The sequence below is a fragment of the Schistocerca cancellata genome, chromosome 2 (genome assembly GCF_023864275.1).
Source record: "Schistocerca cancellata isolate TAMUIC-IGC-003103 chromosome 2, iqSchCanc2.1, whole genome shotgun sequence".
Taxonomy (NCBI): domain Eukaryota; kingdom Metazoa; phylum Arthropoda; class Insecta; order Orthoptera; family Acrididae; genus Schistocerca; species Schistocerca cancellata.
Genome location: NC_064627.1, coordinates 331854199 through 331878331, shown reverse-complemented (window position 1 = coordinate 331878331; position 24133 = coordinate 331854199). Strand labels below are relative to the sequence as shown.

Below are 24133 nucleotides of genomic sequence, written 5' to 3'. Positions count from 1 at the left end.
GCAAATACACAGCTGTGGATGGAACAAACTGTTGCCATGGCGTTTTCAGAAGCTCAAATTGGTTTTAAGCTTAACGCAGTACAAGAAAACTTGTACCAGAGAGTTACAAAATGTACTTTCTAACTCTTTTATCTTCAATTTTAAGTTTATACAGATGGATCCTGGCAAGTGAATGCCCTCGGTTGTTCAGCTGTTTTCCCTGACAGGGTTTTCAAGGTGCACCTCCCAGAACAATTTACAAATTGTGATGCCAGGTTATATGGCATTATGACACCACTGGAGTGGATTCACAGGCATCACAGTGTAAGGTGTCTCATCAGTTCTGACTCGCTCATTGAAGTACAAGCGGTCCACCAAATATATTCCATAAACAATCTGATCCAGCTCATCTATGACTCCTTAAGTGGCTCCAACACCATGATGAGGCAGCAATCCTTTGCTGGGTATTGGCCATATCAGGATACAGAGAAACAACATAGCCGATAAAGTAGCTAGAGAACATGTCGGGACAGTGTTGTATGTCGATGAGCTGTCCCTTTGCACACTGTCATTTCATTATATCTGACAGACAAATCGTGTCAGTGGGAAATTGAATGGTTGGAGGTGGCAGAAAACAAACTGCGGCCTCTCAGATCGACCGTACTAGCATGGTGAAATTCATGCCAACTGTACTGATGGAAGGAAGTTTTACTCACCAGACTACGTGTAGGATATAGCCCTTTAGCACATTGTTTTCTCCTCTGGTGGGAGGATCCATTGTGGTGTGCCACTTTCGGTTCAGCTTGTTTTGGCTGTGTGCATCTTGTATACTGACAGCAGGGCAGCCCACAGTTTGGCTGGAGATCTGCCCACCATACTGGCTGATATTGATACCAGTGTGAACTCTTGAGCCTCACCTGTAAAGTGCTGGGGAAGGGAAGTGGACTTAAATATGAAGTACACCATATTTAGGAACATCCTTTGCTCACCCCCCCCCCCCCTACCCTCCCCCCCACTCGCCTCCCCACCCACCCAGAATCTCAGGCTGACATCTCGTCAGGGTACTGATGACCATGCTGTTGAGTGACACATGTCCAAAATCTTGAGAAAGTGTTTGACAATATAAAATGGTGCAAGATATTTGAAATTCCCTGAAAAATAGGTATAAGCTATCAGGAAAGACAGGTAGATTACGGTACATGCAACTACCAAGAGGGAAAAATAAAAATGATGGACCAAGAGAGAAGTGCTCTGATTTAAAAAAAACCTACTGAACTTGTACATCAAAGAAGCAGTGATGAAAATAGAGTGGAATAGGCCTGGTATTAGAACTGAGAGTTAAAATATATAAATTATTTGTTGCTGATGCCCTCAGTGAAACTGAGAATAAATTACAGTACCTCTTGAATGAAGTGAGCATTCTTAAGAGTTCAGAATGTGGACTGAGAGTAAAACAGAGAAAGACATAGGTAATGAGGTGTAGCAGAAATGAGATTAGTGACGAACTTAACATCAAAATTGGGGACCACATAGTGAAAAAAGTGAAGGAATTCTGCAACCTTGGAAGCAAAGTAATACATCACAGATGAAAAAAAGGCAGATAAAAGAAATAGAGTAGCACAGGGAAAGAGGGCATTCCTAGAGAAAAGAAATCTGCTAGTGTAAGACATAGGCCTTAATCATAGGAAAACAGTTTGAGAAAGCATGCCTGGACACTACATTGTATGGCAGTGAATCATAAATTGTGGGAAAACTGGAAAAGAAGAGAATCAAAGTGTTTGACATGTGGTGTTACAGAAGAATGTTGAAACTGAGTGAACCTAACAAGAAATGAAGCGGTGCTCTACAGAATCAATGAGGGACAATATTGCATAGCATGTGTTGTATTTCTACCTGTTTGAAAGCAATGTTGATTATTATTCAGTAGACACTGGCTGTGTGTGAAGCAGTAGAGATATGTATTTTACCTGTGACTGAGCTTGTGGCATCATTTCATTTCTTACCCCCAGTTTCAGACAGTCTGGATTTTGTATGAGCTGGCCGATTCCATTTGTGACACATTGATATTTTGGTCATAGGAGACCACATTTTTAGGTTTTGTGATTTGTGCTATTTTTACATTTATCAATATTGAAAACAAGTTACCAGTCTTCACACCACTTTCAAAACTTAAGATCTGCTTGAATATTTGTACAATGTTTCTCTGATAGTACTTCATTTAACTAATTACATCATTGGTGAAAAGTCTGAGGGCACCATTGATGATGTCTGTCAGATAATTCACACACAACACTTAACACAAAAAATACCAGCACACTTTACCTGAAGTTACTGGTGCATCTTACTATGGCTTTTGATCCAAGATTTGATGCTGTCTCTTTCCTACCAAGAAACCCTCAATGCAGTCACAAATTTCGTTAGCATTTTTTCACAATGGCAGTGGACCTGTCAGTTGGATACTGAAGGTATGCCTCGTGCAGCACAAGAAGCTCCAAATTGTCTCTGACTGTTTTCAGACAGCATTTTTCATCGCACTGTATGGTAGTTCACTCTTTTTATATAGCTAATTTTATCCATTTCATATTGAAATTATTTTTGTTTGCCTATCCCATATTAAAATGTCAAGAGCTAGACTGCATATCTCATTCCCTTTAGAAGAATTTTATTGGTCTTATGCTCCCAGGATCGAGGGATTGGCAACCCTGTAGTAAGTCAGTCCACTCGAGTAAAATGAAGAACGTCTGAAGCTATAATGCAAAATGTTGGGCTACCTTGTAATTAACATTTCTTAATGTTGTGACACATTCTATCATGTTTAGAGTCTGCTCGCTTCCCACTGTAAACTAACTTTTCTTTTTGTAAGATCAATATTCAGTAATAACTTTTCCCTCTGTAAGTCGATGTTCAGTGTCCACCTTTGCCTGTCTTGTTGCTGCTGCTGCTGCTGCTGCTGCCGCCGCCGCCGCTGTTGTTGTTATATACACCTTTATTGGAAACTAATCCATAATATAAGGTGCATTGAAATGAAACCCGGTCACTAGTGTAAATTAATTTTAACAATTTTACTAACCCAAAAACTTAGTTATACACAGTACACATACTCAAAAATAGCTGACAAAACTGTTGGCACATTTATCCCATTGCGACACTAGCCGCTCTATTTCATCCTTGAAGAAGCTAGTAGGCTGCTGTTGGATCCAGGCCTGGACCCTGTCACATACTTCGTTGTCCGTTTCAAATCAATTTCTGTGAATAGCTTGTTTCGTAGGTCCAAACACAAGGGCCACACGGTGAAAGGTCTGGATTGTATGGTGGATGTTCCAGTGTTTCCACTGCTTGCTCTGACTCTTGCTTTCCAGTTCAAAATGATGACACCATGTTTCGTCAGCTTTGACAATATGCGACAGAAAGCCATATTCCTTCTCATGATAACTTTGCAGATGACTCAAAGACAGCCCCATTCGAGTATTGCACTGTTTGGTGGTCAGTTGGTGGGGAACCCACTGCACACAAATTTTTCGAAAGTTGATACATTATGGTGTGGGCGGTGCCCTCATTAATACACGATGACAAATGGATCTCGTCAATGGCAATTCTGCAGCTGTCCTAGACTAAAGCATTCACTTCCACAACCATTTCCAGTGTGATGACACGATGAGCCTGTCCAGGACGACCATCATCATTCAATGACTCACGCCCCTCAGCGAATCGTTTGTGCCATTCCACAACACTTGAACGACTCAGATTTTACTCACCGTACACGGCCTCGTTCTGTCGATACATTTAACGGCCTCCAACTCGCTTCGCCGCCAAAAATTGAATCACCCCTCGTTGTTGCTGCTTACTCGCCTGCATGTTCGGTAGTGGAAGATAACTTGTGTGGCCACCTTCTCTTCGGCGTGAAACCACACTGACACTATGCAACATCAAACGGTGTGCACGTATCCGTCTCTTTACCAATAGATGGCGCCACCATACTCGCAGTTACGTTGTGCCACCTTACGTGTAAGGCAAAGGTAGATGCACTGACCAGGTTTCATTTGAATGAACCTCATACATGTAACATCTCACTGTATATCTACATGGAAAGTATTAATAACTTCGAAGATAATTACATTGAAAATAATAATAAAACCTAATTTTCAGAAAAGTTATAACATTCATTTTGTAGCTTCCCAGTAAAATCCAGAGATATGCATAACAACTTAGAGAAGGAAACTTAGTAATGAAGCAAAGTGTGCAAAAGTTAGAACACATAATTTCTGGTGTTGTTGTATAATTTGCAGATATTGGCTTTCCTTGTGCTTCCACATCCAAACCTGAGCATAACAGTAGATCATCTGAATCCATAACACCAGCTATATCACAAACATACTTGATGTAGAATGAATGTGGCTAATTTCCCGTTTATGTTACTGTTGCAGTGCTGTAAACATGAAATGGATAGCTTAAATTAGTAAAAAAATATAGTTTAAATGTGTTAGGAGTGTGTATTGTAAGTATGAATTGCAGAGCAGTGTTTTCTTCTGTTTCAGGCAAATCTCTTTCCTATTATGGCTGCCTAAATAAAAGTGGTGTATTTTGCCCCCTGCACCAGGGGGCACGAGTGCCTAAACACCAAGAAGTGCAAAGTGAAAAACACAACTTAATAAAAAGACTGAAGATTAATCACTGTGATTTGTATCGGAGTATTAATTGTGCTGCCGCCAATTACTATACTCCGTGCATGGCCAATCTAGTCAAGAGCTTCCCATTAAAAGTGCAATGTGAAAGGCTGTTTCAAAGCCATATGGTGCTGAATACAAATGTATATAGTTGAGCTTTTGTTAGAGTGTGTGAATGTACAATAAAGTTGTACAGCAAATGAGTATATTTTTGTAAACAGAAGAGACAGATGTTTGTTTGAATGAGCAAGTAATACAACATTTTATTTATTCTTGAAAAATAAGCTTCCTGTCATTAACATTTGTTTTTTGTGGCAGTGTTACTCTTGTAAGTAAAAATATCATTATATTTGTTTGCAATAAATGTGTGGATATACATAAGCTACGTGTTGTCTTGAAAACGTAAAAGAGGAAGCAGGGTCTGTTGGAGGTTTCTTTAAAAGATAGCAGCAGTTCCACAATTACCTCTGTCACAATGAATAGATGTGCTTCAGAACGTGAGTGTCATGAACATTGTCGTTCACAACAACATGGAATGGAGATCTGCAGTGTTGTTACCCGTCGTCAATTAGGAGATGAATTATTGGCGGGATATCTTCAGTGGCTATGCTGCAGTTGTGGTCAAGTCAGCGACTACTTGGGTCGCACTGCTCTACATATGGCAGCATCCTGTGGCCGATATAATCTAGCCAGATGGCTATTGCAACATGCCGGTGCAAATGTGAATGTTCGTGATCTGGAGTCTGGCTATACTCCCCTTCATCGAAGTATCTTCTATGGTCAGCTGCATATTGCAAGCTTGCTTATACAGGTATGTATAGCATCTGTAGTCTTCTATACTTATGTACACTGGTTATTAAAACCTATAGCGGCAGTAGTGCTGATTCATTCTTTGACCTACAGATTTGCATTTGGGTTTAGGAATATAGAAGCAAATAGCTAGTCAGATTCATGTTCAGTGTGTATCAATAACTTAACACCATTTGTGTGTCATCATTGTGTGTGTGTGTGTGTGTGTGTGTGTGTGTGTGTGTGTGTGAATTTTGCTGCATTGGGCCATACAGATTTGTCAAGCACAAGCAAGGCATTATACCCTGACTCATGCTGTGAAACACACCTCTATCGGCTAATCATCTCAGCTCGAAGGGCATTAAATTGGACAAATACACTAACTGTACAACAGGTCCTGCTTGACGTATTAAGTAGTCTCAAAAGTTGACAGCTGTGCTCGCATATAAACTGTTTCATTATGCTGGAACCAGAGTAAGTTAAATTCCTGGAAGCTGATTATCATAGTATTACATCCCAAATGCTAACTAAATAACCTTAGTTAGTTGTAACACTAAGTGCGAGTGAGTTCACATAATTCCAGATGTGACTGTACCAATTCTTAAAATGACCAGAAAAATAGGCCACATCTGTAAACATCACATTTTTGTTGAAAAACCCAATGCACATTTCAGCTACAAAATGGATGGTGCTGTTGCCTGCACCTGCTGAAGTTGTTAAACCCGTGAACATAGTCTTGAGTTATCTACTTAGTATTAGTTTGATAGAAACTGAAAATACCAAGTATACTTGGGCAGAGTGGACCTTTGAAAAAATGAAATTTTGCTTATATTTGTTTCAGTGCTGGTAGTTAAGTGTTCAGCCACTAGAGATCATCCAGTCCTCCATTTGTAATCTGGCTGTCGACAAAATGCATGCTTTCAGCCTCTGTTCTGTACAGTTTTTTAGGCAATGGTTCTGAATAAGAATGATCTTGAATTTGACCTTGAATTTAGTGGCTCAGAAAGTGAAGAATAATCTGATGTTACTTAGTTGTAGACAGAAAGTTGATGGAATTCATCAAATGACAGATAAATGCTTACATATAGTACATTATAAATGTGTACTGTGCTCCAGCCACCTCCTCAAAGATTTTTATTTACAGGAAACCATTGTGAAATACATGGCTGGACTTCATATCTACATAGGAAGTGAATAATAACAAAGTTTCAGAATACTTTAGTCAAAGCCTAGTGCATGAATATAAGTAAAGCAGCAATCAATCATAAGATTGTTTTGTACACCACAAACTTTGCTATGCTTGCTTACGTTGGAGGTGGTATGCCACTATCTTCCTCTATCCTTTAAACTGACTTGTCCAGCCAGTTATAGGGGTACATACAGTTTAACATGGATTCTGAACCATGACATAACACAACATTCTTCACGTCAGTGAACATTACAAGAGGTGAAAGAAGTCGCAAGTGACAGACAAAAATCCTTTGCTTGACCGGGGGATGAACCCAAGGTCTTTGAAGTTGTAGTTGGCACTTTACCACTGACAAGGGAACATTCCCAAGTGTCAATAATCATGAAGAAGGCCAAAATAATGCACTACTTATTTTTTATTTATTTATTTTTTTGTTTGTGCCCAATTTCACTTTTGAGGGGTAAAACACCCCAAAAGATAATTGGGCATGTTAAGTATGGAGGGAATATCTTTGAAACGATGATACGTAAAAATGTTTCTCATGTAAAACTTAATATTTAATCAGCATCCTTGAAAACTCTATAGGCCTAATCGAATTTTATTATAATTTCAAATTTTGCAATATACACAATCACCATTAAATAATTTTGAAAAATGAAAACTTTTGTTACAACACAAATTAAAGAAGCTTTCAAGCTGTGTACATCCGTGTGTAATAAAGATAGTTTCTGAAATACCGTATCCGAAAAGTAAGCTGTACACATTGTGCTGTCAGGTATTTTGAACATATCTAATTAAAGTATCTAAACATTCATTATTAGTCTATGTTATTTATTTTACTTATATGTGTTTTATGTTTTAAATCACTTTTTGCAGTTGTACAATTTTTCCTGCTTACGTGTATTTTGTTTAAAATAATGATAATCTGCAAATAAATGTTTAGACATAACATTTTCTTACACCATGCACATAAAATTAACAAATTTTCTGCGCATAATATACACAACAGAGAATACAAAGTGAAGCAAAATTCAGCAGGATTTGATATTGTCGTGGGTGATCATCTAAATGCCCTGATTTGTATTGGGCATATTGCAGTACATCAGTAAGTTTTGGCAAAGAGAATTGATTATGTTCTACTGACTGCAGCTTTTATATTGTTCCTCAAGTAGAGATTGACATCAAAATCGTTCAATGGAACTAGATCTAAAAATCTCACAAGGTTATTCCAACATCAAAAGCTATGTACATACCATGTCTGTACCTGTGTTGTCGAGTCCTTTCGAATCACCAGGTGAACTAGTTTCTTGTCCTCGGGTTTGACGGTAAAAATGGTTTTTTCACACTGATCACTTGCCTTTTCACAGTTTTAAAAGAAACTGATGGCGAGATTGGATCTAGAACTCGAGAATCTCTTTTTGAAGCCCCAAATGTCCTTGTGGCTGCATTGAAACCTAGCAAACAAACATCTGACCGGGTCGAAAAATGTATGAAACATGTTTTCTTTCCCAGTGAGGGAGAAAAATCTGTATTATTGTTAGTTTCTCAGGGTTGCCAATGTGAAAGAACCATATAGAGCATCATACCCGATGACAAGGAACTTGTTCATTTGATGATTCCAAAGGACTCGACGGCACAGGTGTAGTTGTGAGATGTATATGGCTTTCAATGTTTGAAGAACCTGGTGAGAAGATTTTCATGTATAGATTTGTTGAATGATTTTGATGTCCATTTCCACTTGAGAAATGACATAAAGCTTCAGTCACCAGTACACAATCAGTTCATTTTGCCAAGGCTTACCAATATTCTGAAATGTGCCTGATACAAATCAGGATATTTAGAGGGTCACCTGCAACCTTTCGAAATCCTGCTGAAGTTCTTTTATCTTGTGTTCTCCGTTGTGAGTATTATGTGAAGGAATTGTTCATTTTATGTGTATGGTGTAAAAAAGATTAAGTTTTAAGCATTTATTTATAGATTATCATTACTGTAATGATTTTGTGTTGTAATAAGGAGTTACTTATTATCAATTAACAAAATGCGCACATAGAAATGGGAAACTAAAAGTAAGTAAATGTAAAACAATAATTTAAAATATGAAACAAATGTAAGTAAAGCATGTAAATAGACTAATAAAGAATGTTTAGATATTTTAATTAAGTATGTTCAAAATACTCTGACAGCACATTGTGTAAGCCTATTTTCCGAAAATAGTATTTCAGAAAAAGGCTTCAGTGCACATGGAGTGCTTTACTCGAAAGCTTCTTTAATATATGTTTTAACCAAAGTTTTTATATTTCATAATTAATCAATGGTGGCAGGGTATTTCGCATTTTGAATTGTTGCAAAATTAGATTATACAGTTTTAAAGAATGTGAATTACATATCAACTTTTATATGAGAAACATTTTTTTCATATTATCATTTTGAAGATATTCCCACCAAACACAATATGCCAAATTACCATTTGGGGTGGGTTTCCAACTTCAGAGTAAAATTGGGCACAAAAAGAAAGGAAAAAAAATTCGTATTGCATTATTTTGCCTCTCTATACACCTGCTAGGTTTCATTAAAATTGTGTATTGACACATAGGAATGTTCCCTTGTGGGCCACTAGCATACACTGGGTTTTATTAATGGTGATAATCAGAAATTTGTGACCCATTATTTTGAGCTACAGAAGCTACCTTTTTATGTCTATATGTAATGTGTAGGATGGAGGAGGAAAACTTACTGATAGCGCCATGTAAAGGCCCCTTTTCAGGATTATGGTGAAGACCTCAGCTGCAGTGAAAGCAGAGGAGGTGGACTTCAGCATGGTGGAGTTGGCAAAAGAGGCTGCATGTTTTCCAAAGCTAAAGTGGAAAGATGACACAACAGTTCCACATGTGAGTGATGCTGCCTTGGAAGCATCGGTTCTCACTTGTTAGTGATGACTGGATCAGTAAAATTCCAGGCTAGCAACCTGATCTTATTTTGGAAATTAAGAGGTGACCCTGGAGTTCTTGCTCTTTACAATTTGCAACTTCAAATTTTGCATGATGGTGGATGCACTACCATGAGTAGTAACACTGAGGAAGAATCCACCATTAAATCTTGTAATGCATTGGGACCTGGGTTCTAGGGATTCTCAACCCTGTCAGTGAAGAAAACACAGAATATAATGAAATGTTTGGTAATTTTCAGAAAGTACTACTACTTTCGAGCATTAAATGTAAATTCTCTTCTGAAAAATGGAAAATGGAATTGGAGTTATTTGTACTGAAGAAAGATATACAAACTTTGTCAACAAAATACAAATTTTGTCAGTGCAGGAATTGAGAGTCTTAGGTTAGGATATAGTTGACACTCAACATTATAGAATTTGCAAAGGAAAACCAGCAATAAGAATAATGGAAAACTTGCTTATGTTTGGAAAGTATTTTATGTAAACCAAAAATATTTTAGACAGTATAACAGATTGTAATTCAAATCATAAAGAATTTCCATGCTAACAATAAAGTGCAAAAATAAGCCACACCCATACGAGCTGCCAAGCACCTCTAAATGAAAACAGCAAAAGAAACCTGCATAAAGTAAATCAGTTTTGGGATCTTTTAGAATCTGAAATCTCGAACGTACCTGAAAATACTTCTCGGCAACTTCAATGTGCAAGTTTGAAAGAGAAAGTAATTTAAGAGTTTTGTAGGTAAATATCCAGCCTAATTAAGAACAAACAGAAACGGTGAAATACCGATCAGTAAGTGTAAAATGTTCCTGTTTAAACTGATGACCAAATATTTTTGCAAACTACAAAGAAAAGCTAAAACTTCTATATATCCAAATCCAAATAGAAGAGAATAGCAACTGGATCACATAGCTGTACCCAAAAGGGATATTGAGAAAATTATGAATGTCAGAGAGATCAGAAGCAAGGAATTAGATTCAGATCATTGTCTTGCTAAGGTTAAAATATGATTTCTCCCATTTAAAACAAAAAAGAAAAACCAGAAGTTAATTGGAAACAATTCAAGTGGAGCTAGTTTTACGATAGAAAATAGAGAAAAATATAGAGAAGAAACTGAGACAAATAAAAGTGTGGGAGCCATTTGAAATAAAAACTACTGTTAGTTAAGGGGATGGCTTATCACCTTTACTGTTTACACCGTTTTAGGAAAAAAAGTCTATCTGGAATTTGGAGCTAAAATATTGCAAAAGTGAATCAATAATTTGAAGGAAAATAAGTGTAATTAAAGTAAATTGTGCGGCTCTTGTAGATAATTTTGCAATACTTTCAGAGAATTGACCAAAGCAGTTATGCAAATAAATCTTCTGAATTAACAAAAATGAAAGAGCACATCATTTGACAGTATCTACAACAAGAAATGCATATAAAGGAAAAAAATGAACTAACCACAATTGTGAGACCTGAATGTTTATAAGCATGTGAAAGTTTATTGATGAACTGTAATTTCAACAGAATAGAGATACTTGCAATAGAGATTCTTAGAAAAATAATAGGTGCAATACAAACTACAGATTGTTGAAAAATGAAAAGTAACGAGAAAACCTAAAAAATAAGGAGAAAATATCAGAAGCAAGGGCAGAGTGAAGACTTCGGACACCGGTGCCGATAGAAGAGAACAGGGTAACGATACAATTATCCCTGTGTTTCTGGAAAGAAGAGGAACTGAAGTTGTACGTAATCTTTGTTGATGAATACAAAGATAAAAAAAAAAGACTTGGGCAACAAATTCTATAGTTAAATGAAATTTTGATCTTGGTGAGTGAATTTAAATCATCTGTTGTCACTCAGTAACCATACTGGCATCCAACTGAAGATGGAAAGAAGACCTATGTACGGAATTAAACAATGGAAAATCCAGGATGGAATGTAGCAATATTAGAGAAGAAAAGTTGTTACTCAGCATATAGCGTAGATGCTGAGTCAGGATAGGCACAACAAAAAGATTCACACAATTATAGCTTTTGGCCATTAAGGCCTTTTGTAAGCAATAGACGTACATACCTACACACACACTCATGCAAACACAACTTGCACACACATCTACAGTCTTGGATACTTGAAACCACACTGTGAGCAGCAGCACCAGTGCATGATGGGAGTGGCGACTGGGTGGGGGTTAGGAGGAGGCTGGGGCGAGGAGGGGGAGGGATAGTATGGTGAGGGTGGCGGACAGTGAAGTGCTGCAGTTTAGATAGAAGGTGGGGGGGGGGGGGGAGTAGCAGAAAGGAGAGAAATAAAAAGAAATTAAAAGATTGGGTGTGGTGATGAAATGATGGCTGTGTAGTGCTGGAATGGGAACAGGGAGGGGGCTGGATGGGTGAGGACAGTGACTAACGAAGGTTGAGTTTGGAAGTAGATGATTCTCACAGTCTTAGTTTGAATAGGGTAACTACGAACACCTCACTTCTGTAAAACCTATTTTCGGCTCGCAACTACTATGAAACTGTCTAATAAGGATAAATATAATGGAAACGGAAATGTCTTACAATCAGTGTTAGAGTACTAAAATAAAGCTTAGTGTAAGAGAAGCAGAGCAACCACAATGATAAGTTTTTCTATAGTCTACTAAGACAGCTATAATCAATTAAAAATATTATCTGGATCACTATTTCTTTTATTAATTCTTGCCAGTTTCTATGTGATTATCAGATCATTTTGATATCTGGGTTGCAAAATGCATCATTACTGACAAACTGCACCTTACACCACCTGATCTAAAAGCAATCTGCAAGTTAGATCGAAACTAGTAATCAATAAAAGAAATAGTCCAGTATCTTTTTGTATAAACATAGAGGTATGGTTTCTGAGACATAGTGTAGTTATGAAGGACTAAAACAGTTGTTTTACTTAATATGCATTGATATGCGATCCAGAGAAGACTTGATTACAAATGTTATTTGATATGGTATACTGAATGTTGTCTAATTACTATCCATTGTTTTCATTTTTCATTCATCTCATAATATTGGTGACAGTTTATCCCAGATAAGCAAAAACAGTACACTTGGAATCAAAGTTAAGAACAGAAATTTAACTTTCGAGGGAGGGAGGGAGGGGGGGGGGAGGGGAGAGAGAAGAGAGAGAGAGAGAGAGAGAGAGAGAGAGAGAGAGAGAGAGAGAGTAGGTGTGTTTTTGGATATAATTTTTCATTTAGGAGAAATACAAATATGTGAACCCTTTAACCTCAGGCAGTTTTCAAATTTTCTGTATGAAATCGCCAACCAAATTTATTTGATAATTAGAATGGTTATTAGGATTGTATGAAAGGAATGTAACAAGGAAACCAAAAACTGAATTGGAAGTCAAAAATCACATTCAGTGTTCTAAACACAGGAGAAACACATTGATAATTTTTCTGACTGTGGTGTATCTTGAAGAAAAGTTCCGTACACAAGCTCACGAATATGGTTACAAAATTACTGGTGTGAGAAGTTACTGTTTGCACACTTTTACTGGGAGTGGAAGCTTGCGATTGGCTCGTAACACGTTGGCTGTTTAGACAACCCGCGACTCCTCCTGCCAGAGCAGTCAGCGTGTAACTTATAAAAGAAATGAACATGTAATGAATTAATGTGTCACAGAAATCACACAAACGTTCGTGGCAGCGTGCTAGAAGGACCATCTCTTCACTCTTTTCTGTAAATAATATTAACAATCAGTAAGCACAACACGACAAACAGGTCAGTGCTATATTCACAACAGCTACCTAATGGTATGCCGCACAGTGCTGTTACATAGCTAAGATAAACATTCTGGAGCGCCCTGATATCAGGTGACTTCCAGCAATCACAGAGGACCCAAGTAAAAGTGTGACCAGTATATGTGCAAATGTGTGGGAGAGAGTTGAGAATGTGTAAAAATGAGACTCCCAATGTTCTAGAGGAACAGAAAAAGGTTCAGTGGGAAGACGGTGATTTCAGACATATAAATAGCCCAGTAATTATATCCAATGCAATAACAGCACATCCCACGGAATTGTTCAGAAAGAGCTGAATGCACACATGTCGCCTGCAGCTAGAGTGTTAATGTACTTGACAGAAAATCTTTCAGGAGTGCATGAAACTGTGGATAACGCAGTGTTATACGTAATGTTACTGTTCACATTTAAAAGAACATTCTCTTGTACTGTGCCCAGCACTTGTTGGCAGTAATTTGAGTGTGGTGACAGGTTTTAAAGAATACCACTTTTTTCCATACAGAAAACATTACCACAAAGAAGCAGCTAATGAATGTTATGGTTCCTTTCAACTTTTTGCCAAAATACCTGAGAAAATATGTTGTTCATGTAAGTAGGGTTTATAGTTAAGAGGAGATTCTTTTTGTTCATAGCCTGACTGAAGTTCTCAGACAGAAATAAGATCTATAAATTTGCATCTCAGTGCAAACACTTTTAGTCTGGGCCATCTCTGTTTGCATGTGTGTTTACTTATTGCTGCTTCTGTGTGCAAGTTATATGCTAATATTGGACTCTGTGTGTGTGTGTGTGTGTGTGTGTGTGTGTGTGTGTGTGTGTGTGTGTGTGTGTGTGTGTGTGTGTGTGTGTGTGTGTTTGTTTGTTTGTTTGTTTGTTTGTTTCTTCCTTCAAAATGTGTATTGCAGTATACAGTGCATAAACTTGAAACTAAAGGAACACTGTTGTCATACCAAAGCCAAGGCTGAAATGATGCCAGGATTACGAAAAGGATAAATAAGAGGAGAAGTTGAGTCACAGAAAGGCACAACTATAAAAAACTGCTATGCATGTTAATGCAAGAGAAGTTTCCTAGTATTACAGTACTAGTATAATACTACTTTTTAATGAGTGTATTTTCCTGCTTATCTCGATTGTAGTTTGTTCGTTTCACTAGTGCCCCATGTATTAGCATGTTTATTACTACCACAACCTGTAACTATAGCTACATTTTGTTTACATAGATGGGAGCAAGTGTGACTGCAATGGACTTCGAACACTTAACGCCACTGGATATTGCTTTGAAAGATCGCCTTCCCTTCGTTGATCTAAGTCTTCGTAATCCATGTGAAGTATATGTATGGGGAAGCAATAGTAACTACACCCTGGGTACAGGAAATCAACAGAACAGGTCTATGCCAGAGCTCCTTGAAACTTTCCGTAAGCAGGACATCAGCATTAAACAGGTATGAATTGTTTCATAAATTTGTCTCCAATTTAGAAAAAAAGTGTTAATATGAAGTTTACTTTATTGAACTTGGTTATTGGTAACTGCAGATGTGTTGAAAATGTTGCATAATATTTGAAATGTTGTGTAGCGATAGAGATTACACACACACACACACACACACACACACACACACACACAGAGGTTGTCCATAACTAAAGTTCCAGTTTCAGAGTCTTGTAGAAAGAGAACCATCACCCAGAATGACGTCAAATTTGAAAGAATATTATCGACGCAGGGGGGAAACGCCATGGAACAAATCTATTTTACCAACAGATGGTGCTGTAAGTGTCGTGACATAAATGGTCTGGCTACAAATGACACATGAATCACAGTATGACAACCATGATCTGATTTGCACATTACACAGTGCATGACTGCAAATGTGAGGCACTGTTAGGCAGGTGAGCCCATGCACAACAACAAAGGCATACCCCATTGGAGGCGGAAAAATCGTTTTTTTTATTGCCCGGAGGCCAAAAATCACATATAAAGCAAAATGACATTGGTTTTTAACTATAATGGGGCCAAAAACAGCACAAAAATCAAAATTACATCAGTTTTTAATTGTAGTGAGATTGGTGCAACACACATTTAATGTGCTGTCCACTGTTTTCTGCCACAAGTTCAAATTGAGAAACAGCACGTTCCACAACAGATAGGAGTATCTCCAGGGTAACATTCCGAATGCATTGTGCAGTGCCTTCAATCCAGTTACGTTTGTAATTGGAACAGTGGTCACATATTTTAGGTAACATCACAGCCAGAAGTCATGTGGATTAAGATCAGGTGATCTGGACGACCAGGCTGTAGGGAAATGACATCTGATAATTCTAGCATTTCCGAAATACTTCTGCATCAGCCACACCATTGGCTGTACAACATGAAGAGGAACACTGTCTTGCATGAAAATGATCCTTGCCACACATCCATGCTGTTGAAGGGTTGGAAAGAAGTTGATGCGCAAAAGACTCGTAGAATTTACTAGTGATGGTACAGGGAACAGGACGCGTAGGACTCATATCCTCGTAAGGCACTACGATAAACAGTGCCATCAACACTGCACCAAACAGTCACCTTCGCAGAATAAAGTGGTACTGGTTGATGTACTTGCAGATTTTCTGTTGCACTGATTCAGCAATTCCAGGTATTGATTGTCCTTGGAGATGGAAATGGGCTTTGCCTGTCCATAGAATGTTCCATGGCCACTCATCGCCCACTTCCATGTGAGCAAGAAATTCCAGAATGAACATTTGTCTTACTGGCAGCTGAGCATGAAGCAACTCCGGAACATGTGTGGTTTTGTGTGGATAGCAGTGCAAGATGTTTTGTAGGACTTTATGCAACGTGCTTGTAGGCTTGTCCATTGTTTGGGCAAATCTCGATGCACTGGGTATTAGATACCATTGCTTGACCCCTCCTGCAATGCTATAGCCACATGTTGGCATATGTCAGATCAAGTGCTTTCTTCCCTCTGCCACATTACGTTTCAAAAGAACCTTTTTTATCATTTTCTCCAAACCCATATCAGACATTGGACCAGTGCCTTTTTTCATACCCTTGAGTGTCCAGAACTTCTGCATTGCTGCTGGCACACAGTCACCATTCTTGTAAAAGGTCTTTATCAGCAGTGCTTGATCCTTCATGGAGACAGTCATGTGGACATCTCAGATGCAAACTGAGGAACAGTCATGTACCACCCATTTGTTTGTGTGCGTATTCTGATTCTTAATGTGCCATCTATTAGTAAAATATTTGTTAAATTGTTTCTTCGTCCATGATGTTCCTACCTGGGTCAATAATATGCTGTTCAAAATTGATCTAATTCTGAGCTGTGGTTCTCCTTCCACAGTGTTTTGAATTTGGAACTTCAATTAATATATAACTTGTTATAAGAAAACTTTGTAAAACCTGAAGGGAAAGGAATATTTGAGTCATTGAATAGTTAACAAAATGAATACTGTGTTGTAGGAATACTATTCCAGTCTAAGAAATTTCTATTGATGTAATGCAAAGAAAAAGTCTCGAACTGACAGCACACTTACGTCAGGATAAAAGTGTGCCAAAATCCAGTTATGAAGAAACTGCTTAAAGGGGATATTGTTAACATTGTTCGTTGAACCAGACTGAAAGGGTGATTTGTTTTAAAATGGCATTACAGCCTTTTTGTGTGGTCTGTTTTAACATTCTGTATGTGGTCAGCTCCACTCTTGGTTGAGGAATTTTAATGTGTTTTTACTCTGTTCTCAGTTCATGGATATGTTTATATCTTTATAAAATAGTTGATATGGTAAGTAAATTTTTTGTGGTGTCTTCTTCCTTCCAATTTCTGATAGGTTTCTTTAATTTCAGCCACTATTTAATTTTCATCATTTCTTTTTCCCATGTTCACTTTTTTCTGCTATTTTGAATCAAATCTGCTCTTTTTTTAATTCATGTTGCGCTACTTGGCAAATGTAAACAATATTGTGGCAACCATTCTTGTAGATGTTATGAAGTTTGTTATTCAACTACATTGTGAATTTTTATCAGTTGGAGGCTACTGAAATAGAAATATTCTGATACACCCCTTGTGGTGAACCAGATACATCCCGGCTGCCTTCCACTGTGAACTATTCAGTCTTGGAAAATGACAAATAATACTATTCATACATGTGGGTTGTTTCCAGACATACTTCAATGTAGAATCATCAGAATGGCATTTTATGCAAGTGAGGGGTGATGTCCAGGTCACAATTTACTTCCACCATGTGTTCAGACTTACTGAAGATGAAGTGACACTTGCTTGGTTGTGATCAGAGAACTGCTAATGTTAAATCATGATGTTGCCTACTAGTACCATGGTAGTGTTACTTCCAGTTGTTTGCTAGCCAGTAGTCACTTTTATAGCCAGCATTAGGCCGTGGCTGGTTGTCACATTTCCAATTGGAATCCACAGTTGGTGTGTTAATTTGCCTGAGGGTTGTATTTTCAAAGAATTTAACAGTGCAGCCAATTAAGTTGTAGTCTGATTAAACAACATTGTGCCATGTAGTTCCTGTGACTGATTCTGCTAGATTGTTGGAGCTGTACATCTACATCTATGTACATATTCCACAAGCTACTTTATGGTGCATGGCAGAGGTCCTGTTCCACTCACAAATAGAATAAGGGAAAAAATGACTGTCTGTATGAGCCCCTATTGCTTGTCTTGCCTTTGTGGTCCTTAAATGAAATGTACATTGGTGGCAGTAGAATCATTCTGTAGATTTGGGTATCAATTCTCTAAATTATCTCAATAGCATTTTGTGAAAAAAATGCTGTCTTCCCTCCAGGGATTCCCATTTCAATGCCCAGATCATCTTCATAATACAGCCTGCCTGTGAATTGCTTTGATGTCTTCCTTAAATCTGACTTGGTGCAGATCCCAAACACTTAAGCAGTACTCGAGAATAGGTTGTGTTAGCATGCTATATGTTCTCCTTTTAAAGATGAAGCAAGGCTTCCCAAAATTCTCCCAATAAACTGAAGTAGACTATTTGCCTTCTCTACCACAATCCTCACATCGCTTTGCAATGTTAATATCTGGATATCTAATTTATGTGACTGTTTCAGGCTGCACACGACATATGCTGTATTTGAACATTATGGATTTGTTTTTTCCTCCTCAGCTGCATTACTTACATTTTTCTACATCTGGAGCTAGCTGCCATTCATCAAACAAACTAGGAATTCTTTCTAAGTCATCTTGTATCACCTTCCCATACTCCTCAGCAAACAACTGCAGCTTGCTGCCCACCCTGTCCACCAGATCATTTATGTATATAGAAAATAATAAGTCCTATAACATTTCCCTGGGGTACCCCTGTGATGATACTCTTGTCTCTGATGAACACTCACCATTGAGAACTGTGCAGATCATCTTGCTATATGCTCTGCACTACTTTTGCAGGAAATTTGTAAGGATCTAGGCTCCAAAAGCCCAGGTTTTCTTAGATCAGATGGAGAAAAGTATGGGTCTTCATTTTATAGTGGTGACACATTAAATCTTCTTAAATACCTTGACTCCATATGTTTTGCGCACTGTAACTGTGCTCTAGCTTGTGGCTTCTCCTTTTTGGTCAGTTCCTTACTTTTCCAGACCATGTCTTCCCAAACTTCTACTTTATATGTGATAACTTTTTATCTCGACTGGACAGGACGGAGGGCACTGTGAATGAGCATCTTAAATGTATGCTTTCACAAGTGTGGATACATAGCAACACAAGTGATCGAAAAGTTTTCCTACTTTAGTTTCTTTTGTGATTCTTGTGGTGTTCAAAGCTGACTGGTAGTAGGTGACACATAATGCAGTGGTGACACATAATGATGAGTTTGTAGCTATTCCACTTTACCTGCATTGGTGGTCTTGTTAGCTGGCGTCTCTTGGTTCAGAGAGAGAGAGAGAGAGAGAGAGAGAGAGAGAGAGAGAGAGAGAGAGAGAGAGAGAATGTAGCAACAGAAGTACAGTGTTAAAGTTCAGAATCTATTAAGCATTGAGGCAAAATAGGCATTCGAAATTATGAGTGTCGAAACTTTTAATATCAGGTATTATGTAAGTTAATTAGTTTCAGGTAATTTAAAGTATATTCTCAGAAAGAGAGAAGTGTCTACTTTCGAATGCCTATTTTGTCTATTAGCAGTGCAAGTTTCTCAAATACTTACCATATTCAGAATTTCAACTAGCCATAAGTTTCATTAACTAAGCTTTCTGTCTTTGAGTAGAAAGTAATTCTGGCTTAGGGATAGGTTTCATTCATGCCATATGTATTATTTTTAGTTAATGTAAATGTTTGCTGATATTTTGTATTTCTAATGTGTCCTGAGTCCTTTTTTGTGCTAGAAATGACACACAGATGCAATAAAATATTACAACATTTAATTTTTTTAAATGCAGGTAGCCATGCATAAATATCATTCTGTATTCCTGAGTCATGATGGAAGTGTGTACTCATGTGGGCATGGACAAGGGGGACGACTGGGCCAAGGGACAGAGCAAGCTTCCCTCTCACCAAAACCATTGAAGTTTCCAGAGTCAAAAGACAAAGAGATGTGTACTCAGGTGGCTATAGGACGAGATCATACAGTCCTGCTCATGGAAAATGGATCGGTTTGTTTTTGCCACTTTTTATCTTTGTATTTGATTGTTAGCAATGTATTTTGAATACATGTTAAATTATACATTAAGAAGAGAATTAATTTCTGATGACTTCTTTTAATGAGAAAATAATAGGTTGTGAATGAAGGCTTTCTTGGTGAATTCCTCTGACGAGTTCTTCTTGGTATATCAGCCAAATAAACTAGTTAATCTGTAGTGATGTTTTGGTAAGTTTTACATGTCATCACCGCCAGAAGAAGGCGAGTAAAAAACATGTTGAAATGTCTGTACACATTGACCAGTTTATTCAGTTCATATTCTAAGAATAATTCATCAGTGCTTTGGAAGTGTTGCAGATCAACAGTGCAGGCCAAAGTGTTGATCACATACTCAGAACTAGTGCTTATTGCACATGGTAATAGATTGAGAAAGGTATTGTGAAAAGGATATAGTACAAAAGGTATCTCTGTATGATTACTCAGGATAATGAGAGATAATGCAGAAGGTCAAGACTGAAGTTGATCATCAAAAGTAATGGCTGAGTTTTATGAAGTAAAGTTACAGAGATTAGTTAAAATTGGTAGGAGGAGAGGAAGTAATTGGAGAATTCAGTGTGACAAAACTGGATGTACATACCAATAGGCATAAAGAAGAAACCTGGGGTAAGGAAAGAGTGAAAAAACAGGTATGCAAAGTGGTGGTGGTGGTGGTGGTGGTGGTGGTGGTGGTGGTGGGGGGGGGGGGGGTTGTAGGCTGAAGAAAGTAGTTAGATCGACAAAGAAGTGAAAATATGGGATAAGTTTAAACGTTGTGATGAGGGAATAGTAACCAATATTAAAGAACTTAAGTTAAGCTGAAGAAAAAATGGCTGGAGAGACAGAATTTTGATGTTGTAAGAAAAGTCCTACTTAGAGTGCTCAAATATTCATACTAGGAGAAGAATGTAAATTGGCTACATCATAAAGGAAACACCAAAGTCTTGGTTGCTTTTTGCAGCATGTAAACTGTGCTAAGGAATTCAGTGTTACTAATATACAGTCTTTCTACATTAATATGATGCAGTTGTGAAGGTGTAGGGACATATATTTGAGAGAAGAGCATTTCATATCCTCATCCAACTGTCCAAATTTAGGTCTTTCAGTTTCCCTCAAATTGGTTAACACAAATGTTGGAATTGTTACTTAAAAAAAGGATACAGCCAGTTTCCTGCCCTTTATTTGTTGTGTTTGAGTTTGTGTTTTGTCACTAAAGATATGCTTATCTTCATTCCTTTGGTGTATGTGTGGAAAATGGATGGAAGAGAGGCATTAGGTTCTCAACAAAACGTTGTCGCTCCCAGAATGAAATTTTCACTCTGCAGTGGAGTGTGCGCTGGTATGAAATTTCCTGGCAGGTTAAAACTGTGTGAAGTTTGGAAGGTCGGAGATGAGGTACTGGCAAAAGTAAAGCTGCGAGGTTGGATCATGAGTTGTGCTTGGATAGCTTAGCTGGTAAAGAAATTGCCCATGAAAGGCAAAGGTCCCATGTTAGAGTCTTGGTCCAGCACACAGTTTTAATCTGCCACGAAGTTTCAAAATGTGATATTGGGAGACCAGCAGAAAGCAGTACCCAGTATGGTGCAGGAACCATGTTAGGGCTCATTTCTAGTGCTGAAAATAAAAATTGGCTATAACAACAAAATATTCCTTTTTTTTTTCAGCGGGGGGAGGGGGGGGGGGGGGGGGGGAGAGGTGAAGGGACATAACTTAATAGTTTGCAAAACAGTAATTGTCAAAAGTTCGAACTTGAAGCATGTGTGGAAGAGTGATTTTTGTAAGCTCTGAAGAAGTACATTGACTGAAAGGTAAAAAATTCATATCATGTTAATGTATGGCACTGCAATTCACCACTGTCACTGCGTGGGGAAAGGGTTTCCTTTACTCTTTCCATTGCTTGTATACTCTCAGGACTTCTGGGTGTTGTTGTCTTTAGTCTGAAGTCTGGTTTGATGCAGCTCTCCATGTTACTCTATCCTGTACAAGCCTCTTCGGCTTCAATAACTTCTGCAACCTACATCTTGCTGGATCTGCATACTGTATTCGACTCTTGGTTTCTCTCTACAAGTTCTACTGTTCACACTTCCCTCCAATACTAAATTGGTGCTCCTTTGATGGGTCAGAATGTGCCACAAATCTCGTCTCCTCAGTTGTATTCAGTACTTCCTCATTAGTTATGTGATCGACCCATCTAATCTTCAGCATTTTTCTGTAGCACCACATTTTGAAAGTTTCTCTTCTCTTTTTATCTAAACTGTTTACCGTCCATGTTTTACTTCCATGCAGGGGTATACTACAGACAAATACATTCAGAAAAGACTTCCTAACATTTAAATCTATATTTGATGTTAATAAATTTCTCTTCTTCAGAAATGCTTTTCTTGACATTGCGAGTCTACATTTTATATCCTCTCTATGTTGGCCATCATCACTTATTTTGCTGCCCAAATAGCAAAACTGATCCACTACTTTGTGTCTCATTTCCTAATCTAATTCCCTCAGCATCACATGTTTTAATTCGACTGCAGTCCATTATCCTTATTTTGCTTTTGATGATTTTTATCTTATATCATCCTTTCAAGACACTGTCCATTCTGTTTAGCTGCTGTTCAAGGACCTTTGCTGTCTCTGACAGAATTTAGATATCATCCAGTGATTAACACAGTAGATTAAGATGTACGATATATATGTTACAGCATCAGTAGACTCTTTATTTTTCCTCTTAATTGTTTTCTTGCTTTTGTGGACTTAGGAAACTGTCTTTTCTATTGAAAACGTATGTAAATAAAAAGTTTTGTTACTGATACAGCATTCCCAGAGCACCTTTAAGGCCAAAAAAGGCTCTTAGTGCTTATATAACATAAATTTGCATGTTAAAATTGAGTCTTCAGCATATCCTGTTTTTATTGTTTGGAGTCAGCTGGTTTGTGCATATACACACACAGGAATGTAAGACTTCCACCAGTGTGCCATAAATTTTTATTTTGTTGATGTCTCACAATAAAGTGTAACTCAGAAGAGGTATAGTAGGAGAACTAAATAAAGATCTCACTAAAATAATATAATATTTTGAGGGTAAAAAAAATTCACACAGAGATAGCATTAATACAGTGAAATTTTGTTTTTATTCTTGAAATGGATACTTGAATGCAGTGTCACCATAGAATCCGTTTTCCATATCTCACCAACAGCAATTCATCCAAAATTAGTAAAGATTTATAAGGCTAAGGAAAGATAAGGACACAGCAATCAGCTGCAATCAGCTGCAATCAGCTGCAATCACATTGGTTTTTTTATTATTCTTGCTTAACCAGATTTCAGCTAAAAACAGCTGTCTCAGTGTGTTTGTTGGAGGGTTATAATCCAACTCAATCAAATGCGCTGAATATACAGTTGATGTGCACAACTGTTCTGTATTGAGTCAAAGTTGGTTTATAAAGAATCTACTTCTTCATTTTAAAGTTAGAAAATGGACACCTGAATTCAGATGTGGCCATCTTCCACTTACAATAGAAGGAAATATTGAGAAATTGATTTAAAAAAAAGTAAGCTGTGTGAAATAGCTGATGATACAGGCATATCAGAAGAAAAGTATGATAAACTTTACATGATGAAATGACTGTGATGCAATCTTAAGTTAGATGGATGCCCAGTTTATTTAATGCTGCCCATAAGTAATTGTGAAACAAATTTATTAGAAGCTCAAAATGGTAGACAGCAGCAGTCAGTCGTCATTTCTGTTCTAGCTTAAAGCAGATCCAGATTTTGGCTGTTAACTAGCCATTATCAGTGCAGTATTTCAGAGTTGTTACTCATGCCCTAGTACATCTGCACCAGTTGTTCAGGCTCCTGTCACTGTTCATTAAAGAGTCTGATGAAGCGTGACAGGAGTTCCCTGCTCTCTTTATCATTATGAAAATCCTATCGGAGTCATTGAGTGCATTTCACTTTCCTAACTGAAGGTAATTTTTGAAATTTATTGGTTTTTTGGAGGATTTTATAAAGAATTCAATTGAATTGCTTGAAATATGATAGCTGTAAAATCCATAGGTACATGCTGTCGGCATTGTATAAAGAAAATGTTAAATATATTCATTTGTTGGAATGATTAAGGCCACTGTTTCTCTGAATGCAAGAGAGATTCTCGTTATTGAGTTAGCATGAAAAGTTGCAAATA

The 24133-nt window shown here is 37.7% G+C and overlaps 1 protein-coding gene across 1 annotated transcript in view; it reads left to right on the top strand.

The window, feature by feature from the left end:
* The window catches only part of LOC126161710 (inhibitor of Bruton tyrosine kinase), a 113123-nt gene that overhangs the window by 6235 nt on the left and 82755 nt on the right, over positions 1-24133 (top strand). The window contains exons 2-4 of the mRNA XM_049917739.1: positions 4515-5454; positions 14543-14764; positions 19721-19933. Coding sequence (XP_049773696.1) covers positions 5119-5454; positions 14543-14764; positions 19721-19933 — 771 coding nt within the window. The 5' untranslated portion in view covers positions 4515-5118. The remainder of the gene's footprint in view (positions 1-4514; positions 5455-14542; positions 14765-19720; positions 19934-24133) is intronic.